At 34.9% G+C, this 21620-nt stretch overlaps 1 protein-coding gene across 7 annotated transcripts in view; it reads left to right on the forward strand.

The window, feature by feature from the left end:
- Positions 1 to 21620, forward strand: part of REPS1 (RALBP1 associated Eps domain containing 1) — a 120890-nt gene that overhangs the window by 68416 nt on the left and 30854 nt on the right. For 6 of the 7 annotated variants that reach the window (XM_008565530.1, XM_008565535.1, XM_008565515.1 and 3 more), the window contains 7 exons: positions 11811 to 11934; positions 13965 to 14161; positions 14290 to 14443; positions 14949 to 15073; positions 15576 to 15738; positions 16029 to 16092; positions 17496 to 17650. In XM_008565530.1, coding sequence (XP_008563752.1) covers positions 11814 to 11934; positions 13965 to 14161; positions 14290 to 14443; positions 14949 to 15073; positions 15576 to 15738; positions 16029 to 16092; positions 17496 to 17650 — 979 coding nt within the window. In that variant the 5' untranslated portion in view covers positions 11811 to 11813. The remainder of the gene's footprint in view (positions 1 to 11810; positions 11935 to 13964; positions 14162 to 14289; positions 14444 to 14948; positions 15074 to 15575; positions 15739 to 16028; positions 16093 to 17495; positions 17651 to 21620) is intronic. The other variant, XM_008565519.1, reaches the window with a different exon arrangement.

The raw sequence follows: 21620 nt of genomic DNA on the forward strand, positions 1-21620 counted from the left end.
TAAGAGCACACTCTGGAATCTTCAACTTTACCACTTACTGTGACCATGTTCCGGGGGGGGGGGGGGTTACTTAACGTCTCTGTACTTCAGTTTTCTCATAGGTAAAATAGGAATAAAAGTCCCTGTCTTCTTGGGCTGTTATAAAGAATAAATGAGCTATAAAGTGCTTAGAATGATATCTGGCCACTGTGTTTAAATATTTTATTAAAAACTCTATTATTTTTCAAATTTTGGTTAATGCAGAGTTGTTGTGGGTCTGGAGTAGTAGGAAGACAGATGTACTTCATTACTAGTAACTGGTTCCTGAAAAATATTACTCCTTAAGCAAAACATTAATATTTCATGTGGTATGTTGTAAGGGAACAGGTTGCAAGTATTGACTTTTCATGTTACCTTATGCACTTTATTGGTTAAATGGGATTGTTTATCTTTAATGGAGTTTTAGAAGGACAATTATAAGTCCAGGTTTGCTTAAGACAATCCTGGCTTATGTTTCTTGTCCAGGCATAATGATAGTGTCCTTTTTCACTCTTATAGATGTCCCAGTTTGGATGTAAATTTCATGGTCACTCTAAGTATATGTTACTGACTGAATTTATATTACTGGACTATCCCCATATTTTAATAATATTTTCTAAAGGCAAATAATACTATTTTAAACTTAAGTGTTAGATGGCTTGTACTATTTTTTCACACCACTTTTGCATTTTTGTGATTTTTCTCTTTTTTCTCTGTATTTCAGTTTCTTTTTATTAAAGTTTTCTTTGTCGTTGTTAGTATAGATAATACAAAGAATTATTTTAATTAGGAATTTGGGACTTAGCTAACTAAACAAAGGTCTGAGGGGGAAACATACAGCAAGTGCAAAGGTCCTGAAGCAGGAGCAACCTTGACTTACTGAAGAAAAAAGGGAAGAGTATTTTAGAGTTTATACTATTGGAACGTGTATTTAAGGACTGTACCTGGCACACCAGTGAAGGATGAAATAATGCATTATTTTAGAAATTAATTTCCCTTGGTTACTATTCAGTTGACCTTGAGTCTCTTTGCCAGATAATAAGATATTATATAAAGCTCTTATATAATAATTCATTGATGGCTTAAGAATAATTTTTTTCTGGGTGTTCAGAATCTTAAGCAGCTGAAAACTTTCTAGGACCATAATATAAGGACAGGTTAATATATAATAATGCCTGTATATGTGATTATCTTTCATGAAACTTTATCTCACCTTCTTTTCTTACTCTGCCCTTACCTACTTACTAGAGGACATAAAAGGACATTACTGCAGCTTTGCCATTTGTTTTATTGCCATTTTCCCGGAGATAGTTATAGGACACATCTCTGGGACACAATGTGCAGATAAGGTGGCCCAAATGTTTTGCTTGGTCTGCACATTTTAAAAAATTATTTTGAGTCTACGTTAGCATGTGAAAATCAAACATATCATAGAATTTTCCGGATACCAGCTTTAGAAAAATTTGAAGGTAGCATCATTGGGCAAGTATGCTTCTATAGCAGTAGTCAGCTAGAGCTGAATAGCAGCTGCTCCCTTTACAACTTCGCTCTTTAGTTCACTACTTTCCTCACCTTGCCTGTTTCACTAATTTATGTTACTTGCTTGCACCCACAGACATTGTGTTTTCAGTAGCTGCTCTAAGGGAGGGGTACTCTAGCATCAAAGCAACAGTTCCTTGTATGCTGTACTCTATTTTCATTCTGTAAAAGAAGAGGGTGCCCTCTATAATAGCATTTCTCAAAGTGTGGTCTGTGGATCCCTGTTCTGTGAGGTCAAAATTATTTTCATAACAACAGTAAGACATTATTTGCCTTTTTTATTACCGTGTTGACACTCGGATTGATGGTGTATAAGTTGTGGTGGATAAAACTGCTGGTTCCTAAGCACAAATCAAGGCAGTACCACCAAACTGTACTAGTATTGTATTCTGTACTGCCATGCAGTAAAGAGGCCAGTTTTACTTAAAAATATCCTTTTTACATAATAATCAACTACATTGTATATTGACAAAATAAAAATAATAAAAAATAAAAAAATAAAATATCCTTTTTACATAATAATCAACTACATTGTATATTGACAAAATAAAAATAATAAAAAATAAAAAAATAAAATATCCTTTTTAGCTGTAAAAATTACTAATTTTATTAAATCTTTACCCTAAGCATACATCTTTTTAATATTTTGTGTGGTCAAATGGTAAGTAAGTATGCATAAAGGACTTCTGCTTCATAGTGAAGTATGCTGATTGTCTTGAGGAAAGGTACTTATGCTATTTGAGTTGTGAGCTAAACTAACCTTTTTTTTTTTTGTCTTTTTCCGTGTCCGGCAACGGGATTGCAACCCTCGGTGTTGCTCCTGCGCCTCGCTCAGCCAGTGAGCGGGAACCGGTCTGTATGTGGGATCCGAACCCTCGGGCGGGAGCGCCGCCGCGCTTCCCAAGCGGCGCACTTATCCAGTGCGCCACTGGGCCGGCCCCTAAACTAACCTTTTTTATGTCCCATGGAAAACCATTTTTCTGGAAAAAATAGCTGACTTGGGTATTGGGCAGCTATTTTCTTGAAAATATAAGTGTGCCTGTCACTTCAAGGAAAACAGCTGATGCTATTTGTTGCTAAGGATAAAATTTAAACTTTCTGGTGAAAATTAGAATTTTAGAAAACTTTTATCTGCCACCAAGTGCTTGACTCCTTCCCAATACTTAATGTTCCCTACTTTGTAGTAGATGTGAATTTCCATTGCAGATATTCCCATGTTACTAAAGCTGGTGAGTCACAGAGTTTTAGGGACTAGTCTAACAAGTTAGAACAATAGAAGTTCCAGTGACTGGCTCGCCATTGCCATCAGAGAGATAGTTGACCCAGTCCCACTAGAACTGAAGAATTTTTATAAACCTGAAAGCAGTAGTCACTGTCTCATTTTTAATGTGATAATGGCTGAAAAGGGAGGATCTTACCTTCTACTGTATTTTGTGATATTAAACTTATTCATAAAATTTAATTTTGGAGAGAATGTTGACAGCTTACTAGGATGATTCTATCTCAGTATTATGTGTAGTTTCAGTATATTCCTTATTCTGTTGTGTGAGTTACTATGTTCTGCGATTCAGCTCATGGATTCAAGCTCATACATGTAATTGGGCATCAGCTTTACTTTGGTGTTTTCTCACCTTGCAAAAGAAGTAACTTCCTTACACCTTTATTCTTAGATCTGCATCATCATGTTATGAGCATAGGAATAGAGAGCCTTCTTATGTGTTTATTCTTGTTGTCACTGTGTACTAGGCACTGTGGAAGCTGATATTATCCTGGGAAAAGGACCATGTAGAGCATGTTATGGGGAAGAAGGCATAAATTTGAATTATAACCCTGCCTTTGTTGGGCCATCTGGCTTTAGGCAAGTTACTTTGCTGGTCCAATTCTATTTCTTGTCTGTAAAATGATAATAGCAATTCTGCTCCATTATTTTTAAGGATTAGATGGGAATACCTTGAAATTTAGCACTGTGCTTATCATTGTGTTTGCTCAATAAATGTTAATCCACCACAACCCTGTCCCCAATATTGTATATCAGACGTAAAATATGATGCTAATCAAAGAGTTCTTTGGGTCATTATTAGAGAACCATTTATTCTTGTTTTACACAGTTTTTAAAACTTCTGTTTTCTAAGCCCGTGGCGTACAAAGTAGAAGGGCAACAATTAGAGACTGCCAATAGAGCAAAAAATGATAGCTTGGCAACAAAGGAAGTCACAAATTATTACAAAGAACAAGACAAAACAAAAACTCTGTTAATAGTGTTATTCCATTATGTGAAAGAATAACATTTTACTTTTTCTTAAAGGCGCTGAATACACTTGCAATATAGGACAGTCACGTATCACTAAAGGTCAGGGATATGTTCTGACAAATGCATGGTCTTTGTGCAAACTTCATAGACTATGCTTACGCAAACCTACATGGTGTAGCCTACTACACACCTAGGCTATATAGTATAGCTACCCTCGTATATGCAGTCTTTCATTGACCAAAATGTTGTTATATGGCACATGACTGTACAGTGTACTAATACGTTTCCAAAATCTGCATTGTCAAAAATAAGTATATATGAATCTGTGTTTAGTATACCTTTTAAAGGTATATGCTTTTGGTTTTAATCAAAATAATTTCTGCTCATAGTTTTAAAAAATTAAGTAGTTTGCAAGGGCTTATAATAAAAAGCAAGTTTCCTCCCTCCTGCCTTTCCTGTACTTAGTAGTTTCCTACAGAATCCATTTTGAGCTTATTAACGTATTTTTTCAATGATTACTTCCGTATCTGTTTTTTAAAAACCTGCTTTTTTTTTGGTTTATCAATTTTAGCAGCAAATTAGGATTTCATTCAAGTTACTTCACTCTATTCCTCCCTTCCCCTAAATTTTATGTTGTTTTTAGTTTATCTGTCACCTTTGAAACTTTATTTGCTTATTTCTTGTTGTATTATTTTCTTAAGTTGAGAATGAGCCAGTTCCTTTTCCCTTCACCTTTCTTATCCTCCCTTTCCACTTAATTAGCTATATACTTTTATATATTTAATATTGGCAACATTTGCATATTGCTCTGTAGCCATAATTATTAATTGTTCAATATATTTTGACTTTAGTTTGAATCTTGAAGTTGAAAATAAAGCGTTACATTATGATTGTATAAATATTTTTACTGCCCATCCAAGTATTCAGTGTTATACTATGATTACATCTTTTCTCCCTTTGAGTTTCTCAATTGTCTTTCCTTTTTTTTTTTTTTTGCATTGTTGGCCCTCATATCTGATGAGTTCTGTTTTTCTTGAAAGCTTCCTTCTGGAGTCTTCTGTCATTTTACTCTACTCTGGACTGGTTGCTGTCTAGGCCAGTAGCATAGTGGACATTCTGCTACTTTTTCTACATTCTTGGGGTGTATCTATTATTTCCTGGATGCTGTGTCTCCAAACTTTGCTGGATGACATCCTCAAATATTTTCCCAAGAGTGGATTCATAGGAAATAACTTTTTATTTAAAGTTTCTGCATGTATAGAAGTGTTCATTATTTCTGCCATCTTGACGTTAGTTTGGATCTAAGAATTCTAGGTTGAACTTTTTTTTCCCTTAGAACCTTGCAGATGTTACTTCGTTGTTTTCTGATAAGCAGCGTTACTGATAAGAAGTCTGATTCCAGTCCAGCTGATGGTTCTTAGGTTATCAGTACGTCTCCACCATCTTTCTTTCTCCCACACATGTTCAGGATACTTTTACGATCTTTGTTTTATCCTTGTTCTGAAGTCGCATAGTAATGTGTTTAGGAACTTTTTCCCCATTGTGTTGAGCACTCAGTACATCTTTGCAATCTGAAAACTTGTGTCCTTTAGCTTTGGGCAAAATCTTTTCTTTAATTATTTATTCTTCTGTTTTCTCTGTATTCTTTGTAGACCTACTTTTAATAGAAATTTGGTTCTTCTAAATTAATCCTCTTTGTTCCTTTTCTGTCATATTTTTCCAATTCACCTTTCTTCCTATTTCTGGAGAGATTTTTCTCTATTTTACCTTCTAGTATTTCTATTGAAGTTTGTATATTTCAGGACATCTTATTCTTTGATTGTTCCTTTTTCATCATATCTTATTCTTGTTTTATGGATGGAGTATTGTCTTAAATCTGCCAGAGGATACTCACCAGAGTATTTTTAAATGCTCTTTTCTCCTTGAACTCTCTCGTCCCCTCAGAGTGTTTTGTTTGTAAATTTGGCACTTTTCTTCCAGTTTATAGGCTTTCTTCAGTTGCTTGTTGATCTTTGGTACCCTGTTCATATTAACAGAGGAAGCAAATAAATAGTGGTGTGTTGAACTTGCAGAGGTAAAGAACAGACCTCGAGTTGAGTTGCTGGGGGATGGGTTGGGGAGAAGTTGGGTAGGGGACAGGGGGAATAATTGCAATTTGAGGTGGTGGGCATGCTGATAGCATTGATTTGCTCACCACATCTTGGGCACAAATGCTGACGGTCAGCTCTTGCTCCATGAATATGTATAATCAATAAAAATAAAAAATAAAAAAAAATGAGGCAATAGAAAAACTAACTAAGCTCTGTGTATTTGGATGTAGCTTCTCAGAAGACTTCCTTACTTTAGGAGAAGTGGGTCAGATGCTCACTCTTAACTGGGTTTAGTAAATGCTGGAAACAAAGGTCTTTTAGTGGGGCAATTGCCCCTATCTACACCAGCTGTCTTAGTTCTTCCCAACATTTCATTCTTTAGAAATATACCTTCCAGGATTTTTGTTTGTCTTGGAGCATAAAGTCTGGTTATTAGTATCTGTGAGCAACAGTAGAGATAGGGGAATTTTTATGTCCCATTCCCACCCTTGGTCATGCCTTGGTACCATAGTAATGTGTGTAGGAATTTCTAGGTGAGTCTTTAGATATTGCAGGGCAGGTTGGTTCTTCTCCATGGGTATTCTTAGCGCTTACTTTTTCCACACTACTTCATTAGTCACCACTTCATCTGTTTTCTGATTGTTAAAATTTATTGAAATGTCCTATCAGCTAACTGTTTCCCTTCTCTATTATTTATTTTTGGAGGGTTATTCCCTTACTGTCATTTTAATAAGATTACTGAAGGAACAGGATATAGATTTCTGTGTTCAGTGTATTGTCAAAAACCAGAAGTTCAAAATTATGAGGGTGTGAGAGCATCCTATATTTTAAAAGCCTTTTCATCGGACATCTTAATAAAACCCATGTTAGTGCTTAAAGGCTTTAATGCTCAGCTCTTAAGAAAATGTAGTTTTCAAGAATGACTTAGTCTCTAAAGTCCTAACTATGTAAAGTCCACTGTGATCAGGGTACTAAATGAAAAGTAATAATAATGATATTTGTAGGCCAGACACTGTTGAAGTGCTTTATGAAGAATACTCTTATTGAATCCTCACAGCAACCAAATGAGGTAGTATATTATTTTCCTCAGTGTTTATAACAGGAAACGGAGGCACATAAAGTTATGTAACTTGCTCAGGTACTGTATGAATGATAAAAACAATGATTCCCTAGCCACATTGATCTGTGCAGTGAACTAGTCTAGTTTATGCTTTTTTCCTAGAAGTAAGTTAGTTGCTTTTTGGTAAATATTGTGAACATTTATAAAAGAAGTCAATACTGACTTATCTAGGGCTGTTGTTCCTTTGTGGAGCCAGTAAAGTTAATGAAAACGTTGGTCTCTCTCTCTTGTCTGAGACCACAGCCAGGATTCTTTGCCAGTCAGTAAGATGTTACAGTCCCTTAAAGTTTTTACTACTTGACCATGTTATATTTTAAAGCATATTCCATTCCTAGGAATTTGTCCTACAGTTGTATAAGTGCACAAAGATACATGCACAAAAATGTTTATGGTATTGTTGAAAACTGGAGAAATCTAAAAGTCCATCAGTAGACGATTAGTTAATTTGTGATAGGTACATCCATAAAATGGAATTATATATTAAAAAAAAAAATGAGAGGGGCCGGCCCGGTGGATCCGCCTTGGCCGTACAGCAGGATGGAGTATTGTCTTAAATCTGCCAGAGGATACTCACCAGAGTATTTTTAAATGCTCTTTTCTCCTTGAACTCTCTCGTCCCCTCAGAGTGTTTTGTTTGTAAATTTGGCACTTTTCTTCCAGTTTATAGGCTTTCTTCAGTTGCTTGTTGATCTTTGGTACCCTGTTCATATTAACAGAGGAAGCAAATAAATAGTGGTGTGTTGAACTTGCAGAGGTAAAGAACAGACCTCGAGTTGAGTTGCTGGGGGATGGGTTGGGGAGAAGTTGGGTAGGGGACAGGGGGAATAATTGCAATTTGAGGTGGTGGGCATGCTGATAGCATTGATTTGCTCACCACATCTTGGGCACAAATGCTGACGGTCAGCTCTTGCTCCATGAATATGTATAATCAATAAAAATAAAAAATAAAAAAAAATGAGGCAATAGAAAAACTAACTAATATTATATGAAAAAAGCATATACAATATGGCCCTATTTGTGTAAAATGCGTGTATTACGTGTATGCTTGTGCGTTTCTGTACATGTAGGGAAAGATTGGAAGAACATATGAAAGAAATTGTTACTTCTCATGGGAACTGTAGGAACTTTAATTCTACATCCTTAAGTACCATTTTATTTATTTTACCATGAGCATATAAATTTTTAATGTGAAGAAAATAAAAATAGTTTTCAGTAGCTATCAGTAGTATACCAACAACTGCTAACTGGATGTGGGTTTCCTAGGTGAGTTAGAAATGTAAAGGAAGAAGTCTGAGAATCTGTAGCCTAACAAGTGCTTCAAGTGATCCTGATGGTCAGGGACCTGTACTAGAGAAAGAGTGAGCATGCACACATATGCATAGTTAAGATTAAGAGGAAATTATCGTAGAGAAGAAATTATAAGAATGAGACTCCTTTAAATGACACTGAAATAATACATTTCAAAATTTGGAGGTCATAAATGATTCTCTAGGAAACTATCCACTGTTTTAGAGGTAGAAAACCTAGTTTATTTAAAATAACATGAAAGAAACTGGGACAGATATCAGCTGTTACCCAGCCCATATCATAGGTGAATTCTTTCAAATCTTCATGAAACATATAATTCCAACCTATTTAAACTATTTCAGAGCAGAGAGAAAAAAGTAAAGCTTGCTAGTTCTGTTTACAAAGCCATCATAACACCAGTAACAAAATCTGACAAAAATTGTATTTTTCTAAAAAGCTTGTTTTAAGATTGTGGTTAAATTCTTATAAATATTATTTGAAGAAGTAATACACTGGGACTGAATGGAATTCATTCCAGGAATCAAAGGATTGTTTGATAGTAGGAAATCTATTAATATTCTTATTAATATTAATAGACCAAAGAGAAAAATTATAATCTTCTCATTTTCTGCTCAAAAAGCACATGATAGAATTAACATCTACTTGTGGTTTTAAAAAATATAAAAACAAAAATAAAACTCTTAGAAGAGTGGAACTAGCTGAATAGTTTCCTAACAAAGGTGTTGCAGAGTGTTAGCCAATATCATGCTTAATGATAAAACTCTAGAAATGATCTTGTTAAAGTTTGGAACAAGACTATAAATTGCCATCCCAAATAAAATCTCAGCTTATTCTGACAAATGGTTCTAAAGATTATTTGGAAGAATAAGTATATGCGAATAGTCCAGAAAATTCTAAACAAGGAAAAAAAAATTGAAGGCTGGACTAATCAGGTATTTAAATGTTATAGAGCTAAAGTGATTAAAACAGTATGTTACATGCCCAGGAATAGCTATACAGAACTGCATAACATAATATTTACGTGGCGTTTCAAGTTATTGGAGAAAAGATGAGTTTTTCAGTAAATAGTTAACTATTGAAGAGGATTGAGAGAATTCCCAACTTGCTTTTCATTCCAAAATAATTTCAGTTTCGCCAGACTTTTCAATATTAATAGTACAGATTCTATAAGAAAACATTTATCAGCACCGCACTCTACCGAGTGAGCCACAGGCCGGCCCTATAAGAAAACATTTATAAAGACCTTTCTAAATAAGGCAAACCCGTAAGCCATAAAGAGAGAAAAATGATGAATTTGTATAAAAATAGTAAAATTCTGAACTACCAAAACAGCTTTTTTGAAAAACAGATAAACTGGGAGACAGTATGTGCTGTATGATCTGGCTTCTGCCTAAGTCTTCAGCTTCATCTGCTGCTACTCCACCACCCCCACTCCCACCCCATACAAACAAAGCCACACTCTCTGACTGGGCATTTCCTTCCTGTTGGAGGCACATAGAGTAGGTTCAGTGTCTGACACATAATTGGTGCTCAGTTAAAAGTTATTAAATGAATGAATTCCATGACAGTTTGGAAATCAACATTCATAACATAATAAAACTTCTTAAAATGAATAAAGAAGACTAACAAACAGTCCATTTTAAAGTCAGTAAGGACAAGTTTGATAATTCACAAGAAAAGAAATGCCATTGGCTAGGAAACGTAAAACTTTTAATCAATACAAATAAAAATAGCAGTGAGATTCTGGCTCCTTTCTTGAACACTACCTCCTTGTTTCTGATCTTTCCCTGGATATCTCCCCTGAATGTTCAGAGGCACCTGAAACTTAAGGATAAGTTGTATATAAAGTACTGTGTTCTCCTTTTGGGCCTTCCTTTATTTACCTGGCTTATTTTAGATGCTTTGTTTTAGAAACAGAAGTATCCAAGATGTGCATTGATTCCCTAAGAGGTGTCAGATGGGCAGGAAAGGGTTATAGATAAAGGACAATAGACACAATAAAAAATGCCTACATGGTCTGCAAGTCTGTGTGGCCTTCCTTGTTAATTCTCACCTTCCTTTTCCTCATAGTTTCCTTAATGGTGTTAACCAGCCTCTTTATCTTCTTTGCCCTGTTAAATTTCCTCAGAAGCACATGTCCCTTAGTGGCAGAAATAGAAACTTCTTCCAGTGCTCATCAATCAGCAAAAGTGACTTCTTTTTTTGTGCATGTAAACAAATGGTTGTTGTTGTGATACATTGCTTAACCATTGATAGGTGCTTTTTTGCAGTTCTGTAAATACTTTTCTTCAGACTTAATACAACATCTCAAGTATCTTATCTTCGAGTGTTTTGGGAAATAGAAAATAGACTAAATATGCTCCTTTTCTACAAGAATTTATATTATTTGAGAAGATGCGACAAGGATACGTAGTGTTTACCTTGTTTTATTTAAGATATATTTATGATATCTTATAGTAGAAATCTACTCCAGCTTTTGGAGTTACAATTTAACCTCCTAGCCTGAAATCCTCTTTTTCGAGTCTGATATTTACTTGTAGTATCCAGTCTGGAAATTCTTGTTGAATTACCAGAATGATCAGTGTAGATCCTTGAAAGCTTTCATGCTTTAAAAAAATGGGGGTGGGGGGCAAACAAAAATCTCTGTACTTTTAAAGAAAAGTAGTGTAGCCACATTAAGTGCAATTTGGAAAATAAGAGGAAAAAGAAATCCTTCTCTTAATCTCATCTAACAAAATAGCTGATAGAATTTTGATACAGTTTCCAAGTTTGCGTTTATGTGGTTGAAATTATGTATGTTGCTTTTTTTTTCCCACTTAATATGTCATTAGCATTTTCCATTGTGGTTATATCATTTTATGACTATTACTTTAAATGGCTGCATAATCTATTTGTTACATGGCCCTTTTATATGAACAGTGCTTATGAAGAAGAGTGGATGGTACATAGTTTCTAAAAAACTATGACTCAAGAAAAAACAGTTATTTTTTTTTTTTTCTCCCTTTTTGTCTCTTTTTTACTGACCGGTAATGGGATCGCAACCCTCGGTGTCGCGCCCGTACCGGGGACTGGCAACGGGATCGCAACCCTCAGTGTTGCGCCAGCACCGCGCTCAGCCAGTGAGCGGGAACCGGTCTCCACATGGGATCCGAACCCTCGGCGGGAGCGCCTCCGCACTCCCAAGCTGCGTACTCTCCAGTGCGCCACTGGGCCGGCCCAAAACAGTTATTCTAATAATATAAAATTGCTCATCACATGGATTTTGATAAATAGAATGACACCATTCTTATTATAAAGTTAAATCATTTTTGTTTTCAAACATATGAACCTGAAAGTTGAGGAAGTCGGCTGCCAGTTGAGAGTATTATACTGTATATTAGATTTATATTTTGGAGAAGTTACAAACAAGTTGGATACCTGCTTATTTTGAATGGAGATTTTTTTTTGTCATATGTCTCAATGTTAACATTGTGTTCTTTTATAGATTATGGAGCTTTGTGGTGCAAAAAGACTTGGTTATTTTGGAAGAAGTCAGTTCTACATTGCTTTGAAACTTGTAGCTGTTGCCCAGTCTGGTTTCCCTTTAAGAGTGGAAAGTATAAACACAGGTAAGTATGGAATATACTAGTAACTGAAATGAAAATAGTCTTCTAATTATAAATGATATGAAGTCAATAGAATTTTTGAGTCTTTCTGATATTATAGTGGCATTTTTGACCTTGAGTAAAGTGTCATGATTTTATTCCCACTACCTTGCATTTCTCATTTGAGAATATTAAAAGTCTATCATATCATTATGGCATAAAATATGTAGTACATAAATATTTGATGATAAACGTATATACTGGGCAAATGGCAATATTTCAGAATTAATTCACTAAAAATTGCTTAGAAAGAATTTAGGTGAATAATTTTATCAAGGTAAATGAATTGTAGTGATCATCTTCACGCATAGCTTCCCTATTTTCTTCTTTTTTTTAAATACAAGACAAACAACATTATACTTTGTGGGGGTTTTTTGTTTGTTTGGGAGGGCTGTGGAGGCTCCGTTTGAAAATAGAAAGTATCAGTTAACCAAAACTTTCTGATTGATAGAGACAGTAATAGAATTTTTTTTTTCTTTTCCCTTTTTGTCTTTTTTCGTGACCGGTAACGGGATCACAACCCTCGGTGTTGCGCCTGTACCGCGACCGGCAATGGGATCACAACCCTCGGTGTTGCGTCCGCACCGCGCTCAACCAGTGAGCGGACTGGTCTCTATATGGGATCTGAACCCTCGGCGGGTTGTTGTAGAGCTGGCATTTGGTTTTATCTGAGCTGTTTATTTTATCCTGGGAGAGAAACCTTTAAGGATCCAGCTTAAAGTAGCGATAATATATCTTTGGCTGGCCTTGGGCTTAGGCTTTTGCCTTCCTTTCTCTGTGGAGCCACTAAAAGGTTACCTTAGTTTTGCAGCTTTTTCTTTGGAATTGGCAGTAATAGAATTTTGACAGACTAAAATGTAGTTACAGACATTTGACCAACTTACAAATGTCACTTGTGATAATTTGTGTTTCAATTATTTGGGGGCTTGTTGATGTGGAAGAAGATAGAAATTCTACAAAGATAGGCACTTAAATGCATAGGGTTCTGCAGTTTTCATAGAGGAAATGGGAAAGAGAAAATTTCTGTAGTATCAGAAATTTTATAAATAGTTTTAAGTATCATCTCAGTTTATTGGTCAGCTGGAGGTTTTCATTGTAGATCTCTGATTTGCCACACATCGTTCTTCTAGTGTTGAAAGTTTACATTCTTTTCAGGTAATTTTTAGTTATTTTACATACATACCGAATAAGCTTTGTAGTTTCCTTCTTTCATATAGAAGTTCGAAAGAGAAAAGGTAGTCATGTAATGGAGGGGGAAGTACACTTTCCTCTGAAAAGGATTCTGCAGCTATAATGTTGTAGTCTGAAAGTATGAGTTATGATTGACCTGCAGAGAAGTTCTGTCTTTCATCTTTCTCCTATATTTTTAAAAATTGAATGTAGACTATCTGGCTGTAGGAGAGTCATAAGCCACACTAAAGTGGATAGGTAGAACACCCTGTACCATGCCCTTGGTAGGTGAACAATAAGGAATTTTCAGGAATTTCTGCCATGAAAATGTCTAATTTAGTCTAGCTTTAAATTTAGTGACATATGCTATGTTTTACTTAGAGCTCTAAAATCTCACTTATGAGACCCAGTATGAGTAGAAGCAGCCTAGGCTTTGGGGTCTGATTGACCTGGGTTCAGATCCTGGCTGTCAGTTATTTTCAGTGTGACGTTGATATCTCAGAGCCTTGGTTTCCTTATCTATTTATAGGGGTTTTGCAGGACTGATGTGGTTATGAGATGAAATACTGGGTTAGACATGTAGTGGACATTTGGTATAGCTATTATCACACGTTAGATGGACAGTTTGGTTATACTGCTTCTTTCTAGGTAAGAGTCTCTAAACAATCTAAGGGAGATTATGATTTAAATTTGTAGTGATAGACAATTTGTACCTGTCTATCAGTTTTTGCAAAAATTCCGGTATCTAATTCATTTCTTATTTCAGTTTTTAATATGTATGTCCTTTTTTATTTTTAAGTAATAGTTTTTTTTGTGATTAACAGTGAAGGATCTTCCTCTGCCAAGATTTGTTGCTTCAAAGAATGAACAGGAGTCTCGCCATGCAGCCTCATATTCTTCAGATTCTGAAAATCAAGGGTCTTATTCTGGTGTGATTCCCCCACCACCTGGCAGGGGGCAAGTGAAAAAGGGGTCCTTAAGCCATGATACGGTTCAGCCTCGTACATCTGCAGATCCACAGGTAATCATATGCATGTAATTGTTATCAGTTGATGTCCTATGTGGATGCTTACACTAAAGAATTTATTGGTACCTTCATAATTAAAATGTCTCTTTAAAATTAAAATTTCTAAATAATATTCTTTCTAGGAACCTGTATCCCCAGTAGTTTCACCACAGCAGTCCCCACCCACTTCTCCACACACGTGGAGGAAGCACAACCGTCATCCCAGTGGGGGGAATAGTGAGAGGCCTCTTGCAGGACCTGGGCCGTTTTGGTCTCCCTTTGGTGAAGCACAATCAGGTATTTAGATATTCTTTAGAATTACAATTGTTTAAGGTTGTAAATTGAAGGAAACTTAATAACATTTTTTTAAGAGAGGCCTCCAAGATGATTTTTAATTGTAAGTTAAATAGAAGCAAAAACCAACTATGAAAATTTGTAAGTAGATATATTGCTTTGAGAAGTGGTAATTGCATTTACTTATATCTATGATGCTTAGACGAAAGTTTATGGATACCAGCATCTCTGAAAGTAAAATGAGTAATTATTTCCCATAATACTAAGTATATGTTATATAAGTTTTAGTATTGACAAGGAAAACACAAAACAATCAAAAAAATTTAAATGAAGTATAATTTTAAGGTGAACAGAAAAGATTCCATTTTGGTAATTGCTACATTTCTTCAAAGTTAGAGTTGAAAAGAAAACATGTGTACGGTAGTTTGTTACAATTTTAAGTAAAAACCTGATTACTTAATTTTTTTCTTCAAATGTGAGTCAGCATGTTTATCTGTTCTCCTTTTAGGTTCTTCTGCTGGTGATGCAGTATGGTCAGGGCATTCTCCACCTCCACCTCAAGAAAACTGGGTCAGTTTTGCAGATACTCCACCAACCAGTACTCTATTAACCATGCATCCTGCTTCTGTCCAGGTGTGACATTTTATTGGTATTGCATTTTTATTTGCTTCATTCAGAGTATTGGTGCAGTCATTGTTTTTATATTTTGCTGTTGCAAATTTTATAAATGCAAGTTCACTCTCTTATTTAAAAAAAATAACAAAAACTCGTGCCTTTTCTTCAAGTCTGTTATCATTGGAAGTTTCACTAAAGATTTTGGCCGATTTTATTTCTGTTTCTAATTCCCTAGCGAAAGAAAGTTTTCTGCATCTGAAAATATATTTGCTTGGCTTTCTTAGCATATTTTTCATAACTTTCTGTTGCTTACATAATTGCTATCATTCTATACGTTTACATAATCATTTTGCAATAACATATTCAATATTGTAACAAATATTTGGTTTGCTGATGACTTCTTACATTTTAAATGTCCACAAAAAGCAAGTTTTACTTTCAAAGATAAGTAACCTAGCAATCTTGGTCCATATAATCATATAGATAGATACTGTACTGAGGAAAAAATGTTTCATTACAGGACCAGACAACAGTACGAACTGTAGCATCAGCTACAACTGCCAATGAAATTCGTAGGCAATCCAGTAGTTATGATGATCCTTGGAAAATAACAGATGAACAAAGACAGTATTATGTAAATCAGTTTAAAACCATTCAGCCTGATCTAAACGGATTTATTCCAGGTGAGTTGTTAAAAACAGAAGTTCTTCTAGATGGGACAGGACAAAGTCTCAATTTCATAATCTCAAAGACATTGTTTTATTGGTCATAAATTTTAATTATAAAAGATAACTAATTCTCAAATTATTTGTCTAAAGAGAGTTTATAATCACTGGGGACCAAAATATGACATATTCATATATTAAGTTTACCTTTTCCCCAGTGAAAAAAGTCTTAAGACTGTTACCTCACATTCTGTTCTTGGATCTGTGAGTTCAAAATAACATTAAACCACATTGTTTTAATATTTCAGGATCTGCAGCTAAAGAGTTTTTTACAAAATCAAAACTTCCTATTCTTGAACTTTCTCATATTTGGTAAGTGTGGTATATATATCATTAGTTGGGTAATGTGAGTTGTTTCAAAGGAGTTTCCAGCAGGTAGATTTTAGAGCCTTAAAAAACAAACTGTTGGAGTAACCACTTCAGGACTGTTCTACAAGAACTCAGTATTGCCTTTCAACAACCAGCTTCTCTCACTGTAGAAAAGAAGTGATACCAGTCCAATATCTCTTTGTAAACTGCTAAAATTCTGTAAGCTATAGTTGTTGTTTCTTGTTGCTAGCAAAATGCATGAAGTAAAAGCTAGTTTGTGCATACATTATGTTTATCCCATTTGATTTTTATCAAGTTTAATAAGTTCTGTACCAAGCCATAAGTTTAACAGTGGTTAGATCACTATTAAACACTTAAACATAGACTAAGCCTCAGGATAGCAGCCATATAGTTGGAACTGGCCATTAGAACACAAATTATAATCACTAATTACTTCTTAAAAATAATTATCAGATAAACATAATTGTTATTTCTACTGTATGTCAATATATTTTTTATATTCTAAATTATTTTGTTAGTAGTTTTTTAGTAGAATAGAGTACTATAGTAGAAGGTAGGTAGATAATGTCTAAAACTGAAAAATCAAGAAGTAACAATATATGCATGCTATTTATGATTTAAGGTGATAAATACAAAAGCAGTTGCCTCTACATGTAGGAAATGGCAGGGACAACAGTGCAGGGTGGCTATATTTTTGTATCAAGCCTTATAGTTCTATTTGATGCTTTGAAGTACATACATGTTGAACTTTGATAACGATAAAGAAAAATTTTTTAAAAATTTCAGTGACTTATTACATACACCTTACTTTAAACCTTGTTACTAAAAATGTATATGGGTTAAAGTTCGTTTTTTTGGTGACCTTAATTATTGGGGCTATTTTTCAAGCATTTTATTATGAGAATTTCAAGCATACAGGAAGCTTAAAGAATTGTACCATGGGCCGGCCCGGTGGCGCACTGCTACAGTGCGCCGCTTGGGAAGCGCGGTAGGCGCTCCCGCTGAGGGTTCGGATCCCACATACTGACCGGTTCCCGCTCACTGGCTGAGCGAGGCGTGGGAGCAACACCGAGGGTTGCGATCCCATTGCTGGTCCCGGTCCGGTACAGGCGCGACACTGAGGGTTGCGATCCGTTGCCGGACACGAAAAAAAGACAAAAAGGAAAAAAAAAAAGAATTGTACCATGAACACCCATATGCCCCCCACCAAGATTCTTTACTTAACATTTTGCTGTATTTGCTTTGTTATACATCTTTACATCCCTGGGATTTTTAAAATTAATGACCTTTTGCACTTTCTCAGGGAAAGTATTTTTCTTTTTTCTTTTTGAGAAATGAGATCCAAAGCAGAATGTGATTATATTCATAGTAAGTTTGTCTTCTAGGGAACTCTCAGACTTTGATAAAGATGGTGCATTGACACTGGATGAGTTTTGTGCTGCTTTTCATCTGGTGGTTGCTAGGAAGAATGGCTATGACTTACCAGAAAAACTCCCTGAAAGCTTAATGCCCAAACTGATTGATTTGGAAGATTCAGCAGGTAAGATTAGGAGCTGAAGAAATCTGGTTGTATGCCATGATAAATAACGCTTGAATCTGAAAGCAAAGACATTTCATCAAGAGCACATACATTTACCATCAGAATAATATGTACAGGCTGAACTTGGATTTGTCTTCTTCAGTTAACTTTTTGGGGGATGGTGGAGGAAGTTCCAGTAAAGACCAGAAAACCTGCTAGACAGATTCAAAACGGGCTGTAACACTTATTCAGTTGACTTTTAAAAATAGGGATAAAGATTTTATGCCACTATTTCTCCTTTACACTTGTTATTTGCTGAGATTTGAAGAGCATTTCACAGTGTCTTGTTATTTTGCCTTCCTTTAATTGCATTATATATATATAGCCTAAAGTGGGTAAAATAACCTATCTTCATTATGAACTTTTTTTAATTTAATGCGTCTTAATTTCTTTTTAAGAGAAATACCTGCTTCATCATTGGACCTTTGCAGTCATGAGCATTTTCCTTTAAAACACCAAGCTATTTTCTGCAGACTCAAAAAATCTGGAATTTGTGTTTTAGATAATGTTATTTTGTTAACAAGAATGCTAAATGTTCATATTTACTGGTAGATTTCTTTAAAAGGAAAAAGAATATGAGGGGTAAAAATTAGTACATTTTTCTTATTTTCTAAGTGAATTAAAGGAATTCTAATGTTAAATTCTTAATGAGCCTAGTTTAAACCAAATGTCTTTAGTTTACCTGTTTAAATTCTCTTTTAGATATGATGATGAAACGAATTTTATACTTTTAAAAGAGAAGTTAAAACAGAATTGGGCTCTCAAAAGGGCATTTATCTATTAGGCAGCATCTCTTTATATGTAGTTTGACTTTATTATCTAAATTATACAAAAGGAATCATATGCATGAAATTACTGTCACAACCAGAACAGTGTCCTTCAAGTAAAGAATCTAAGTGTGCTTCTAGTTTTGCTAATTATGCCTGTGACCTTGGGCAAGTTCTAACCATTTACTCGACTTTTCCTTTCTGTTTCTCCACCTGAAATGTGAATTCAATGCCAATCACATTTCAGGACCTAACTTGTACATTGACCTTTTATCAACCAGTAGGTTGATTTTTAAAATTTAGCGTTGATTCTAATTTTTTGGGAACATTTTCCTTTGAGAATTCTAGGATTTTCTTGGTCATTTCAAGTAGTTATTAAGCATCATAACCTCTAACTTGAACTGAAAGCTAAGTGTTTTTGTTGGGTAGTTTTGCTTCAAAGTACTTTAACTTACCTACGTAAGAAATAAACAAAAAAGCATCCTCTTTGTTTAGTTTATCCGATAGTAGCCAAAAGAAAAAAAATTGTAGTAACTTCAGACTTTTGGTATCATTGATTTAAAAATTGGGCCTCGTACCTAGAGTTTTTATATGACTTCAAGACTTTGGAAACTGATAGCATAGTAGTACAACAAAATCATTTACACCAAGCTTAATCTGTTACATGTCATTTTGTAGGGTCTTGTCTGATTCTGTCATGTGTTGCATTCAGATCCATGAGTCTGGACTTTGCATGTAGTTAGTGGGTCCTTTTTCCTTTATTTAATGTAAATAAAATTAGGTGCTTTCTTTGTAAATTTGATCTGCTGCCTGACTTTTAAGACTGATGATTCAGGAAGAAGTTCTCTTCTGGCCATTTGTCTTTTTGTCATCTCTTAGATCTGTTTGACAGAGAGAGACTCTAATTTTTTGCCTGTGTATATCTGTGCACTACTGTACTTATTATAATTTTAAAGGTATCACAGACTCAGGTAGTTTTTTTTTTTCCCTTTCAAACATAATATATGGATTTCTGATCTAATTTATTGTAAAATTTTGACCATACAGTGTTAGATTCAAATCTACTTTGCTTATTTATAAATGATAACTGTTGGAATTCTGTTAATTTGGCGCTGGGGAAGCCAATATCAATAATCTTTTTTCTTCCACCTCTTATAAACCTGAGATTCATAGGACATAAAGTCCTTTGAATATGAAAATTGTCTGATAACAATGAATTATTCAATATCAGTAAAAGTCGTTATCAATAGCTATGTTTTTAGAAGTTCATAGTTGAGGAGGAAATACCCAAGTAGTGTCTCGTGGTAGATATTAGAATTTATCATAAATATTTCCTCTGTGGAGCATTTTTGACTGCCAGCAGAGGTGGTTTCTCTGTTTGATCTCTCATAGCATCTTCTACATGCTATTTATTATTGAACGTATCACACTGAATCCTTTTTCTTTTTTTTCCCCTCTTTCTACCACTACACTGTGAGCTCCTTGAACAAAGAGAAAGGTATTGTATTTATTGTAGTATCCTCAGGACCTCTCTTTGCCAAGGCATGTACTGAATTTTTCAGTAAATAATTACTGGATAAATTAATGCTAAATGTGTGCCATTTTCAAAGTAAGGTATTTTTTTTGAAATTTTTCTACCTTCAAAAATATATCAATTTGTTATCCTAATTTTGTGACTTTGGGACATAACTGAAATATTTCTTCCACAAGTATTCTAAATTTAACTCTTAGAGGCAAATGGTGAACAGTAACAGTGGTTACTTAGTTACAATTTGTGACTAATTGTTACTTAGTTACAATTTTCGGAGTAATAAGCTAGGCTTTCTACAGACATACAAATATGTGTGGAGTAAATACGGATTTTTTTCCAAAATCATTTGAACAGGTTTACAGGATTAAATACCAGATGAAATAGAACAACTAAGGATGATAGGCAGAAGTATGAATGTTGACCCTAATTAAAATATGTATTATGTGAGAGTACTTCAAACAGTTGGTGGGAAAAAAGAATTAAAAGATATTATGGGGCCGAGCCCGTGGCGCATTCAGGAGGGTGCGGCGCTGGGAGCGTGGTGGCGCTCCCGCCGCGGGTTCGGATCCTATATGGGGATGACCGGTGCGCTCACAGCGCTCACTGGCTGAGAGCAGTGCGGCCGGTCTCAAAAAGGACAAAAAAAGATATTATGAATCTTTCCATGAACTTTTTGAAGTACTCTAGTATAACATTAGCATTGAATTTGGCAGCTAAAGTAAGTGGAAGGGAAAATTGGTTTTTGTTGTCTTACAAAAGAAAGCATATAAAAATTCATTTGTGGAAACAGCTTTCTGAAGCTGAATTCAAGAGAGAATGTTTATCTTTTAAGAATGTTTATCTCTTAAAAGCAAAAAGGATTAAGATGTCTTGCTAGGTTACCACAACACTGTATCTTAAGAAAAAAAAACAAACAGTTGAGATGCTACACCTTAAATTCACTCCTGGAAGAGTCTTTTTTTGTAGCAAAGTTGCAATTTTACATGTATTTTTATGATTTTTTGATACATATCTCCCTGTCAAGCCTCTAGTCAGAGGCTTCTGGGAAGGTAGTAACTAGATTGGTTTTGTTCATTATATCTCAGCACCTACCACAAATTGAGTACAGAAGTAGACATTCACATTTTTGATATAACTAAATGACTTGAGTCAGTGGTTTTTAACTGTTTTCTCTCTCCACACTACACTGCTCACATGGGCAACTCAGCAATATCTGTTTAAGATGCTGAAAGAGGGAGAGGGATGCGCTCCTTATTTCTGTCTCCTCCATAATCACTGCTTTACACAGTAAATTTGGGCATATGTTTCAGAGTTGTTTATAGAGTGCACAGCATAGATCCCTAAACTCTAAGCAGTATCTCCAACATGAATATTTTTAAAAGCCAGGGAAGAAAAGGGACATGAGATTTTCATGAACAGTTTACTAGAAATCCATGTAAATTCAGACTTGAGACTACCTTGATACAAGTTAATCCCTGTTAAGAGCTTCTCTTGCATTTCTATACCTGTATATGTCATATATATGTGAAAGCCTACACATACATACAGTGGTTTTTTTCACAAGTGCAATAACACCATACATCCTTGATTGTTTTTTCTTCTTTTTTTTTTTTTTTTTTTTTTTTTTTTTTTT

The sequence above is a fragment of the Galeopterus variegatus genome, unplaced genomic scaffold, assembly GCF_000696425.1.
Source record: "Galeopterus variegatus unplaced genomic scaffold, G_variegatus-3.0.2 Scaffold200, whole genome shotgun sequence".
In the NCBI taxonomy this organism is placed as follows: Eukaryota; Metazoa; Chordata; class Mammalia; order Dermoptera; family Cynocephalidae; genus Galeopterus; species Galeopterus variegatus.